The sequence below is a fragment of the Stenella coeruleoalba genome (assembly GCF_951394435.1).
Source record: "Stenella coeruleoalba genome assembly, chromosome: 3".
NCBI lineage: Eukaryota > Metazoa > Chordata > Mammalia > Artiodactyla > Delphinidae > Stenella > Stenella coeruleoalba.
The window spans coordinates 164,443,488-164,455,482 of NC_137148.1; the positions used below are offsets into that span (position 1 = coordinate 164,443,488).

Consider the following 11,995-nt stretch of genomic DNA (forward strand, 5'->3'; position numbering starts at 1 on the left):
TCAGAGTCATGATGCTCCCCTGTTGTAAGAGGGTTGGGAGCCTGGCCCTAGGATGGGCAGGAGTGCCGAGCTGCTCAGCATTCGTGCCTGGGAAGGCCTGGGAGATGGGCCCACAGCTGGGGGGCCTAGATGTTGCTCCAGGTCTAATAGGTTTGAAAAGGGGTCAGGAGGCAAGGGCATCTTAAAATATTTGTGGGCTCCAGGGAAAGCAGGCAGCCAGGCAGCCTTCAGCTCCAGCAGGATGAGCAATGAGGCCAGGAAGACACAGAAGTACAAGGAGTACTAGAGGGGCACTAGGGGCATCAGGTTTCCTTTAGGATACCTTGTCCCCTGATATATCAACTGTCATGTTCTGCAAGGTGGGAAAAACAAGCCCCTTCCCTGGAAGGGCTACAGGTAGCTGGCAGGACAGAGCAGCCCCACGGGAATCCAGATCCTAGCCCTCTTTACTTCCTCCACTGCCAACACCCCATCACCTCCCCTTGCCTGATCATGGCCTGGCCTCCTCCATCTCCCAGGTTCTGCCCAGACCCCTTCAGCCAGAGGGATCCTGTTAAGACATACTGAATAAAACACATCATGTTGCTCCTTACCTCACAACACCCCCAAAGGTTTCTCACCCTAGCACACAAGGCTCTGCATATAATCCACTCATGCTCCTCACTCAGCCAGCTCCAGTCATAGGGGCCTCCTCAAAGCTGCCCATAAGGGCCAGGCACTCTCCCTGTCTTTATGCTGGCTGTTCATTACCCCTGGGACAGGCTTTCTCACCTCCCTCAGGACTCTGGTCAGATGTGTCAACTAAAATAGACCCCTCCCTGCAGCCTCTATCCTGTCCTTCGCAGTCACCTCCCAGAACGGCTTCCCCCTTTCATCTGTGTCTGTTTTCTTCCACAATGGCAGGGAGCATGCATGGTCTGTTCTGTTCACTGCAGCAGCCGCAGGGCCCAGAAAAACCCAGGCACACCAGAGGTGCTCAGTGTCTTCTGATTTGAACAAACTGACAGCTTTGGCCCAGCCCAAATGGGACTGTGAAGGGACACTGAACAAGAACACCCAACAGTGGGGGGGAAAGTCAGGGGTGAGACCTGAGGAGAGTTCAGGCCTACAGGAGGTGATGCACCCTCGTTCTCCCCCCACACCCTCCCAAATCCCTCCCTCACTGGGCCAGATCCAGGCTTTGGTGGGTGCAGTGCCAGCCATGAGGGGAGGGCTTAGGTTGGAGAACAGCAAAGAAGGCAAACCAAGCACACAGCTCCAGCACTAGGTCAAGTTCTTTACTTCCCAGAAGTGATGGCTAAAGGGAGGGAGGAGAGGATGAGAAGACGAAGACAGAAAGAGCCAGAGAGAGGGAGGAGCTGGGAAGACAGGGGACAGTAAACCACTGTTCTATGAAGTCTCAGGAGACAAGTGCTCAAGGTAAAAAAGAGTCCTGGAGAATCGTCCGCAGCTGCGGCAGCTGCAGGAAGCATCTCGGTTTCCTTCTGTATATAAGTCCTTGGGGGAAAAAGGCTGCCGCGCTGCCGCTGCATTAAATAGTTATGTACATCGCAGAGTCCCAGGCCGTGGGCAGGTAGGGAGGGGGGTCATTTCACCAGGGGCCGAGTTTTATCATCATCGCCGCACTGGTGGGCTTTGTACTTTTTCACCTCTGCCATGTACTTGGCCCATGCATCACCTTTACTTGTTAATACCTGTTGGGGGGAGGGGAGGGACACACGGGGGTTGGGAAGGAGATGCCAAGGAGGCCAGGAACCAGGGTCAGGACTGTCCTGAGACAGCTGACCCACCCACAGAGTCACCGCAAAGGTCTTGGGTGTGAGATAAAGATATGGAGAATCAAGTTATCTGGGAACTTTGTTGAAAGCCCTCCTCCCCCACCCAGTACACCCATCCAAGGGCTAGATACTGAGGAGGGAGGGACAGGGCACCTGGGCCAGGAACTGAGGCTGGAAGGAAAAGGCAACGTGGGCAGCCCCCCACACCCAGCCTGCTCACCTCATCCTCCGTCTTCTGCTTCTTGGCTACTATTCCCGTCTTGAGGGCTAGTTTGTTCCCGCCTCTGCGCTTGCCCACCTGGGTGAAGGGACAGAAGACTGCAACGGTTACAGGAGCCGGGGCCCGCCCTTGGCGGCGCTGAGGCCCACTACACCTTCCTAGCCCGGCCCGGTGGCCCGTCCCGACGCCGCGCCCAGCTCCACCAGCCGGCCGACCTGCGCAGCAATCAGAGAGGAGCACACGCGACTCAGCGCCTGCCCTGGGCCCATGATGCCCAGGCAGTCCTGGGCCCCCAGGCTGCCCTCCCAGGGAGAGAAAAGAATTCCCACATCGGTGGGGACGAGCACTGTCCTCACCCTCCCCTAGTAGAAACCACACAGACAGCAACAGTTCCCTTTATTGAGCACTTACTGTATGCTAAGCCCTGTGCCAAGTGCTTTGGATATACTATCTCCTTCCACTTTCACAGTCACCTTACGATGAAGGTTACCATCCCCATTGTAAAGATGAGGAAACATCTCTGAAAAGGAGAAGCCTGTACCATGGATCATGCCAACAGCAAACAGTGGAGCTGGATTCTGGGTCAGGTGTGTCTAGGCCAGAGCAGCATTCTTAACCACCAAGCGACACTGTTCCCCTACACGTAACCGGGCCTGGCCTCTTTGCAGGTGCTCCTGCAAACGGCCCCTTGATGAACAAATGAAACAGGCAGCGACAACTACTGTTATTCTCACTCACAGAGGGGCACTCGGCCTCCACCCAGTTCTCACACCAGCCCAGGTCCTGCCACTTCCCCTTCCTCAAACATAAGTCTTACTCTGAACTTTCATCCTGGTCTTCTGTTTTCTCCCACACACTTGAGGGTTTCTTGTGCCCCAGGGGCTGCAACAGGCTTTACAGACATCCCATCCCTAACCCTCAGCCAGGCATTAAGTGACCTGCGCTGTTGGGACTATTCTCACACTCATTTTTTTTTTTTTTTGACGGATGAAGAAACTTGACCCCCAGTTCGTTACTCTCACACCACACTTTTTTCTTCATACCACAGGAACTTGCTCTCAACACCAGAGACAAAGCAAGCTCAGAGTTGACAATCAAGGTAGGTACCATTTCTGTGGCCTAGAGTTTCTCAATCGCATATACTAGTGACATTTTGAACTGGATCATTTTTGTTCGGGAGGGGGAGACAGTTGTTCTGCGCATTGTAGGATGTTGAGCACCATTCCTGCCCTCTACTCATAAATGTCAATAGCACTCCCTCCCCCAGTTCTGACAACCAAAATATCTCCAGACTTTGGCAAATGTGGGGATGAGGTGAGGGGAATCGTCCCCAGTTGAGAACCACTGGTTTAGCCCTTCCTATAAGAAAGGCCCAGTGCTAATCACATCAGAAGATGCGATGATGCCCATTTTTACAAGCAGGGAAAATGAGGTTAGACCAGATCAGATGCCCCAGGAAAGCAGAGATGCCTGTCATAATCAACACAGCATACCCATCACCTAGCACACTGCCCAGCACAAGGTAAGGTGCTCAATAAATGGACACTGGACGAATGAGACTCAGGGAACTCAAGCAAATCTGCTAGGGTCACACAGTAAGCAGTCTGAGTCTCTCATCCACACAGCTCAGAGTCCAGACTTGACTATGCCCCCCATCCCCATAGTGGGAGGTGGTCCCAGTATCCAAAGTTCGGGATTCCACTCAAACAGGAATCCTGGTATCCTGGTTTCCCCATCCTCGGAGCGCTGTTTCCAATGGAATTCCCCCCAACTCCCAGTTCTTGCGGGCATACTGCGGGGGTCCCCACCTCCGCCCCCAGACCTCTCTCGTCGAGAATCCAGTTTCCGAATCCTCAGCGGGTGACCCGGACGGCTCCCTCATCGGGGTCGGAGGGTGGACCTGGATCCCGCTCCCCTTTCTCGAGCCCGATTCCCCCTGCCAAGGAAGGCCCTGGTGCCCGCCCCCACCCCCGCGGCTCCTTACGAAGCTGAGCGTGGGGCCCGGGCCGCCCTTCCTCTTCGGATCCCCGGGACCCGCGGCGGCGGCGGTGGCCGGCTGGTCGGGTCGCTGCGGGCCCGGGGGCGGCTCTTCCTGCCGCTGCCGCTGCTCCTCCTCCATCTTCCGCTTGAACAGCTCCAGGAAGCTGCCGTCGTTGGCGAACAAGTTCACGCCGCCCGACACCGGGCTCGAACCCGCGCCCGACACTTCATCATCCCCGCTCTCGGGCGACGTCCCGGGCCCGGACTCAGCCCATCGGCTCCCGCCGCCGCCGCCGCCCGCGGGGCCCGGCGCCTCCCGGCCCGGAGGTTCCGCCCGTCTCCCTCGGGCAGCCATTTTGTCGCCAGGTACCTCGCAAAGGATTCCGGGAAGGCCGCTCCGGGCCCGCGCTTGGCGCCAGACTTGCCTCGTCCCGGGCAATGCATGCCGGGAAGACCGGTCTGGCCCTCAGGCATCCGCAGTGGAGGCGGGGCATGAGGGGCGGGGTGAATGAGGAGTAAGGTTTGACGCTACGCGCCGGCGGGCAGACGCCCCGCCCCGCCCCGCCCCCGCCTCCGCCCCGCGGATGGTTATAGCCCTGCTAGACTCCCGCAGGCGTTACGCAGAGATGGTCTCTTCCGGAATGAGACTATTGTCTGCGCCTGGGGCTGTAGCGGGCTCTCGGAGTGAGGTTCCCGCTTGGGACTTAGGGGCGTATTAGCTTTTCGGGGCTAGAATCCACTTCTGGCACCAGGGATAATCTCAGTGAGGGGTGGGACCTCGCCTGAGGCTGTGTGCTCAGCTGACATCTCGGAAGCTGGGTCCCTAACTAGGACTAACTAGAGGGCATATCTAGCCTGGGCCCCCAGAATAGAAATAGGGGTGTCTCTGGATTGGGTACCTGTCTCTGGGGTGGAGCTTTTATTTGGGAATAGAGACACAGCTGACTCCAAGGAGCGGGGATCCCCATTTGAACGTCAGGGTATTATTTTATGTGCTAGAGTACTCATGAAACCGCGGATATTTCTAGGCTGGAGTCTCCACCTAAGAGTATCCGCTAAGGGCCTGGGACCCAGCCTGTATTCCTGCCCAGGGCAGAGTTTCAGAGAATTGGCTGAACTGGAGTTTCCCCTCGGACAGAGAGCAAACTGGAAGGAGGTTTTCGGGAACAGGGTCCCTTCTACGACAAGGAGCGCAGTTGCAAGTGTTGTCCCTGCCCTGTCCTGTCCTGCATGGGGGCTCAGGGCTCACTGGACAAGGATCTGCGGACCTCGCCCACAGCAGCCCCGGGACCGTCTCCAGCCAACTAATCGGTTCGTTTATGATTGGTTTGCGTCAGGAGCCCGGTGGTTCCCAGCCAATTGAATAACAGAAGAGACGAGCCTGAGGCGGTGTTGGAACCCAGGTTGGAGAATAGGGGGGGAATGATCGACATGAAGTTGAGCCTATGGGGTCAGGTCAGGGTGGACCTCGGATCTAACTTCTTCAAAAAGGTATGCAGTGGGTGTTTGGCCGGTTGCTAAGGAGAGGTTGGCGGCTACCGGGACCTGAGAGTGATTGGTAAAAGTAAGAAAAGATGTAGCCAATGAAAGGAGTGCTGCAAGACTTAGGGGCCAATCAGTAAAGGGGAGTGACCTGGGATGTACCAATATGTTAATTAGGAAGGGGGAGTCTTTGAAGAAAATATAGACAAGAGGCTGACAAGCTGAACCTTGGAAGGGGAAGACGTTGGAAATATAGCTTCTATTAGCTCCTAAGAGTTAGGCCATGAGAAAATTGGTTCAATCTTCTAGCCTTGATGGGGTTGTGATAGGAAATTTCCCCTGTAGGTGCTTTGCATGGTGCGCTCCGCTTGATCACGTGAGCCGTTTCCAAGATGGCGGCAGGGGTGGCCGGGTGGGGGGTTGAGGCAGAGGAGTTCGAAGATGCCCCTGATGTGGAGCCGCTGGAGCCCACGCTTAGCAACATTATCGAGCAGCGCAGCCTTAAGTGGATCTTCGTCGGGGGCAAGGGTGGTGTTGGAAAGACCACCTGCAGGTAAGGAGGCTGCGGTGGTGGCCGGGAAAACGGGTGGGATGTACCACAGGGCGAAGGGGAGGCCAAGGACCGGGTCTTCCACCACCAGCCGGGCAGGAGGGCTGGGCTGGGGCCTTCTGGGTTGTACTCTTCGGAAGTTATCGGGAGCAAATGGAAGCTACCTCCTGAACGCAGGCCTGTTCAAGGGCTGAACCACATTGGATCCAGCGCACGGGAGCCTGGAGAGCGTTTAAATGTCCCAATCAGCTAGACTGTACCAGAGTGAGCCCAGAGTAGGGGGAGGGGCACCGGGGCGAACTATCCTAGTCTGGTGAACCTTGCCATTCTATGCCCACGTGGGGGTGGGGGTGGAAGGCGGGAGAGAGGGCACATGATCAGACTACCCATTCAGCTGGGAAGAGGGGGAGGGGTCCCCGGGGCAAATTACCCTGGACAAGTGGACTGAACTATCGAATTTAGCAGGAGGTGCAAAGGACCCCTTAGTTTAGAGTTGAGGGAGGGGACACAGGGTCGAGTTGGCTGGATAGCTGGACCATGTTACTTTGTGCCAGCAAGGAAGCAGGCATCAGGCGGGACGGACACATTCAGCTGAACCTTACCACTATATAGCCAGCTGGAGGGCTCAGTAGGTGAGGTCTGATAGGGTCCCTCTGCAGGGATTGAGGCTTGATCCCACAGTCATCCGTACTCTTCTCTCAAGGCCCTTGCTGATCCAGGTCCCCTGCTCCTGGGACCCTTCTTCTCCCCATGCAGACCTAAGGAGCAGAGCCTAACCCTTCACTTCCCACCTTTTGGCCTTTCCCTTGCCCAGCTGCAGCTTAGCAGTCCAGCTATCCAAGGGGCGGGAGAGTGTTCTGATCATCTCCACTGACCCAGCCCACAATATCTCCGATGCATTTGACCAGAAGTTCTCCAAGGTGCCTACCAAGGTCAAAGGCTATGACAACCTCTTCGCCATGGTGAGTGCAGCAGGGCTTAGCCCCACCCCCCCGCCCCAACTCTGGCAAAGTCACCTTCAGGCCTTTCCTGTGAACACCCACCATCAGTTACCATGTCCTGCCCATTCTCCATCCTCTGTCTCTCCACTTTCACTCCTTCTTCAGCATACCCACAGGGGAACGAGTGAGGAACGTTTGTGGAGCAGAAAGGAAGCCAGAGTGACTGGCGCTTAGTGAGCAAGGGAAGGGAGGGAGACATCAATCAGGACCACATGGTGTAGGACCTTGCAGCCCACTGAGATCAGTTTAGCTTTGTTTCCAAGTTAATGGGAAGCTGTTTGTTTTAAGCAGAGTAATGTCATGGCCAAATTTGTTTTCCAGAAAGTTCCCTGTAGCTCTCATGCAGAAATTGGATTGTAAGTCAAGGATGGAAACAAGGAGACTGGGACAGTGACCAGGCTAGGAATGATGGCAGCCCAAAATTGGGAGGAGGGGTGAGAAGTGGTCAAATTTGGGATGTATTTTGGAATTAAAGCAATTTAACTGCTTGTTTGTAATGGGTGAGAGAAAAAAATGAATTAAGCATAAGTACATGTCTTGGTTATCTCCCTGGGCAGCTGAGGTGGGGAAGACTGGGAGAGGAGCAGGTTTAGAAGACCAAACGTCAGGAATTTTATTTGGCCACAGTGAGACCAAGGTGCCCACTGGTCATCCAAGTGGAGACATCAGGACAGCAGCTTAGTTATGTGAACCTAGAGCTCAGAGGAGGTTGGCATTGATTTGAGAGTCATTGTCCCAAGGGTGGTATTTAAAGCTGTGTGAGTGGAGGAGCACGTGAAAGAATAGAGAGGCCCAGAAACAACCCCGGGGGCACATCAGCATTTAGGGTCCAGCAGAGGAGGAGGAAGAACCATTGAAAGAGGCCGAGAAGGAGCCACAGGTGAGGTGGGAGGAAAGCCAGAGAGTGTGGGCTCCTAAGCTCCAGGAGGACAAAGGGACTAGGGCAGAAAGGTTGTCGGCTCTAGCAGGCACATGAGTTTTAAGCAGATCACCCTGGGAATGGGGGCAGAAGCCTGCCTGGAATGGGTGAGCTGAGGTGGACACAATGATCACCATGATGGGAGCAGAGAAATGAGCATGGCCATCCCTGGAGGGAGAAGGGAATGAGGGTTAAGGAAGGCTTTTCTGAGGAAGGAGATGCTAGAGCATGTTTGTTTGCTGCTGCACATGCTTCAGGGAATTCCTCGGTGGTCCAGTGGTTAGGACCCTGGGCTGTCACTGCCAAGGGCCCAGGTTCAACCCCTGGTCAGGGAACTTAAGATCCCACAAGCTGCGCGGTGCAGCCGAGGGGGTGGGGGGAAGCTTCAACTGGGAGGGACAAGTGATATTGCAGGAAGGAGTGAGGATGCCGGCTGAGGACGGGCCTCAGGCAGGTGTGAGCTCACTCCAGCGCACAGACCCAGGACTTGGGCTCTGCCAGGACCAGGGGCTTAGAAGGAATGTGGGGGGACTGGGGCGTTTCCTGGGAGGAAATGAGGGTGTAGGCAGCCAGTGGCTTCGCTTTCTCATTGAGACACAGGCGAGGCACAGGCCTCAGCAGAGGGTGAGGGACACACGGGCCAGAAGGGGTTTGAGCAGGGAGAAGATATGGCATTAACATTCCCATGGGTGGATTTTCTGGCTCGTCGGGTGCCTGTTGGAGACTTGTGATCAGGAATGGGGAGCAAGGTTGAGTTCTTCGTCTGGGATGTTCCCCTGATGTTCACCTTGGTGTAGCCATGCCAGCGAGCTGTGAATAAACAGGATGGGGCTTTTGCCAACCACAGAGGGAGAAGGGAGTGTTTGCAGAGGCATCTTGTGGAGACTGGGCTGGATAAGAGTGCCGCCCAAGAGGGACACTGACGGTGAACAAGCGGGCAGAGGTGCGGGGATGAGGTGGCCCAGGAAGGTCTAGAATAACAGGAAGTGAGAAGGCTGGGGTCAGAGAGTGGCCTGGTGACTAGGAACAACCCATCAAGGGTGTGACTGTGGGGGGGTGATGTGTGGACAAGCTCCCTGCAGGGAAATGACCTCTGAGGCCAGGGAGTGGAGGGCTTCGCCACAGGAAACATGAATTCAAGTAGAGGAGGTGACAGGCGGGAGATAGAGAGGCAATGAGTGCAGGACGGGCCAGGGACCCCAGGCTTGGTCATCCCCTTCATGGAATCTGCATCCATGTTGAGGACCTACTCTGTGCCAGACACTTCCAGGCACTGGGGACACAGCAGTAAACAAGACAGAAAAACCCCTGCCCTTGTGGGGCCAGCATTCTGGTTGGGGAGACAGGCGAAAAACATGCTAAGTAAACCATGTGAGGAGAGGCCAGATGTTAAGAAGAAAGGAAGGCAGGGCAGAGGGGGCTAGGGCTGCACTGTTAGATTGGGCGGTCAGGGATGACTCATGTTAGAGGAATGATCTGGAAGAGGCCACAGGCCCGGGTGGGGGAACAGCCCGTGAGAAGGCACTGCAACGCACTCTGGCTTCCCTCTGGGACACTGAGCACAGTTGGCGATTTTCCATCTGCTTGTGAAAGACTTTAACAATCTGTGCCACCACCCGAGACCTTAAGCGCCTAAGGGAAGGGCCAGGGCACCTCAGAGGTCTCCCCAGCTGTGACCTGGTGAAGGGCTGTGCTCAGGGCACCCCACAGGCTCCCTCGGGCTCCGTGCCCAGGTGGGAAGGCTCCAGCAGCAGCAGCCTGAGTCTTGACCCTCTCGGCCCCCAGGAGATTGACCCCAGCCTGGGTGTGGCGGAGCTGCCGGACGAGTTCTTTGAGGAGGACAACATGCTGAGCATGGGCAAGAAGATGATGCAGGAAGCCATGAGTGCCTTCCCAGGCATCGATGAGGCCATGAGCTATGCAGAGGTCATGAGGTCAGGCCCGGCGGGGACTCTGGGTGCCTGGTGCTGCCTGGGGCTAGGGTGGAAGAGGGGGCAGAGCGGGCCTGATCCTCATCTCCCCACAGGCTGGTGAAGGGCATGAACTTCTCGGTGGTGGTGTTCGACACAGCGCCCACAGGCCACACGCTAAGACTGCTCAACTTCCCCACCATCGTCGAGCGGGGACTAGGCCGCCTCATGCAGATCAAGAACCAGATCAGCCCCTTCATCTCACAGGCAGGCAGAGCCCCAGGGCATCCAGGAGTCCCCTGAATCAGAGTGGGCCCCCGGACCCCAAGATGTGCAGAAACAAAGGCATTTCCCACATATGCTCTCAGTCAGCGCTTCCCAATGGATGGGATGGATCTTCACTGCGGGGGAACTGTCCCCCCTACTCCACAGCACCCAGTGTCCCTGCCTCCACCCGCTGAGTGCCCCAGACAGAGCTTGAAAGCACATATCCCAGAGCCAGATGGCCCGGGTTCAAACGCTTTGCACTCTGGTGTGACACAGCTGTGTGACCTCCAGTCACTTCCCCTCTCTGGGCCTTATCTGTCAAATGGAGAGCATGCGAATCCCCCCATGGGTTACTGTTAGCACAACATGACAACCCTGATGCCGTCACACTTTTGCACGCCACTGACACCTCCTTGGTTGTGTGTGGTCCCCCGGCGGGGACCTGTGCCTCAGTCACATTTGTGGGGCCCTTACTGTGTGCCAGACACCGTTCCAAGCACGTGACATGTCATACAGCACAACGGCTCTACACATGAGGAAACTGAGGCTCTGGGAGGTCAAGCTAACCTGGCCACAGTCCCGCAGAAATGGCAGAGCTAGGGTTGGACCCCTGCGATCTGCTCAAGGGCCCACACCTTTAACCACTGGGAGGTGTCAGGAGTCGTCCCCCGGGTGAGCCCAACCCAGGGAGTATAATGTGCCCCAGGTAAACCATGAGCCCTCTCACATCGTCCCCACAGATGTGCAACATGCTGGGCCTCGGGGACATGAACGCAGACCAGCTGGCCTCCAAGCTGGAGGAGACGCTGCCTGTCATCCGCTCCGTCAGTGAGCAGTTCAAGGACCCTGTGAGTTGCGGTCCAGGCGGGCGGCGAGAAGCTCAGGGGAGAGAGACAGGGCTGAAATCTGCCCCTCCCTGTCCTGTCTTGGATCCTGCAGGAGCAAACCACCTTCATCTGTGTGTGCATTGCTGAGTTCCTGTCCCTGTATGAAACGGAGCGGCTGATCCAGGAGCTGGCCAAGTGCAAGATCGACACGCACAACATCATTGTCAACCAACTCGTCTTCCCTGATCCCGAGAAGCCCTGCAAGATGTGTGAGGCCCGCCACAAGATCCAGGCCAAGTACCTGGACCAGGTGCGCACACCCACCCTCCCGCCCAGCCCTCGTAGCTCTGACCCTGGAAGCTGGGGTCCGTCCCAGCCCAGCCAAGGCACTGCTGACCTTTTACTGTATTCTCTGACCTTTTGCTCCAGCCCACCTTCTGTTCCTCGCCCCAACCCCCTGCCCTTCACCCACTGCTTCAGACCTTCTGATTCTGGCCTTCATAGACTGGCTGGCCTGGCCTAGATACCTCTCACCCTGGGGAGTGGGAGGTCCAGCCCAGTGGTCTCTGACCTCACTGGCGCCACTCCCACCTATGTCCCTGTGAAGCCCTTGCTCATATTCTCTCCCTGACTCTGGGAGACCCCTAGCCTGACCCTTTACGTTGATCACATTCTGTCCCTGCCCTGTGGCCCTGCTGCCTTCTGCCCTCTACCCCTGCCGCAGATGGAGGACCTATATGAAGACTTCCACATTGTGAAGCTGCCACTGCTGCCCCATGAGGTTCGGGGGGCGGACAAGGTCAACACCTTCTCTGCTCTTCTCCTGGAGCCCTACAAGCCCCCCAGTGCCCAGTAGCACCACCACCAGCCCCAGCTGCTGCCATTTCACACTCAGCCGCCACCCACCGGGGCAGAGTTTGCACAAAGTTCCCCCATAATACAGGGGAACCACTTGGGGGAAGGGAGGCGGGGAGGGGGTCTTTTCCCCCTGGTGGGGCTGGGGGAGCTGTAGTTGCCCCCGCACCTCTCCCCGCCTCTCCTCCCTCAATAAAATGATCTTA

General features: G+C 56.6%; 2 protein-coding genes across 3 annotated transcripts; one reads left to right on the forward strand and one right to left on the reverse strand.

Annotated features, from left to right (window-relative positions):
* Window positions 1–534: 534 nt before the first annotated feature.
* On the reverse strand, window positions 535–4,475 carry TRIR (telomerase RNA component interacting RNase; the record flags this gene model as incomplete). 2 transcript variants are annotated; one of them, XM_079917931.1, is made up of 3 exons in its annotated part: window positions 3,983–4,472; window positions 1,999–2,076; window positions 535–1,694 (listed from the first exon to the last, which is right to left on the reverse strand). In XM_079917931.1, the coding sequence occupies exons 1-3, from the start codon at window positions 4,331–4,333 to the stop codon at window positions 1,587–1,589; spliced, it is 537 nt and encodes a 178-aa protein (XP_079774057.1). In that variant the 5' UTR covers window positions 4,334–4,472. The 2 variants fall into 2 exon arrangements, with proteins under 2 accessions (XP_079774057.1, XP_079774058.1); XM_079917932.1 differs by lacking the exon at window positions 535–1,694 and having other exon boundaries at window positions 2,000–2,076; window positions 4,006–4,475.
* Window positions 4,476–5,570: 1,095 nt separating this feature from the next.
* On the forward strand, window positions 5,571–11,995 carry GET3 (guided entry of tail-anchored proteins factor 3, ATPase). The gene is made up of 7 exons (XM_079917041.1): window positions 5,571–6,013; window positions 6,825–6,972; window positions 9,716–9,864; window positions 9,957–10,107; window positions 10,848–10,955; window positions 11,047–11,244; window positions 11,659–11,995. Exons 1-7 carry the CDS (start codon window positions 5,853–5,855, stop codon window positions 11,788–11,790), a joined length of 1,047 nt encoding a protein of 348 aa, XP_079773167.1. The 5' UTR covers window positions 5,571–5,852; the 3' UTR covers window positions 11,791–11,995.

Bases quoted from the DNA above. Each gene is read 5' to 3' on its own strand.
- GET3 (XM_079917041.1), top strand. From the start codon at position 5,853: ATGGCGGCAGGGGTGGCCGGGTGGGGGGTTGAGGCAGAGGAGTTCGAA. The intron at 6,973-9,715 runs GTGAGTGCAGCA...CTCGGCCCCCAG, and splicing joins ATGACAACCTCTTCGCCATG to GAGATTGACCCCAGCCTGGG. The intron at 10,108-10,847 runs GCAGGCAGAGCC...TCGTCCCCACAG, and splicing joins TCAGCCCCTTCATCTCACAG to ATGTGCAACATGCTGGGCCT.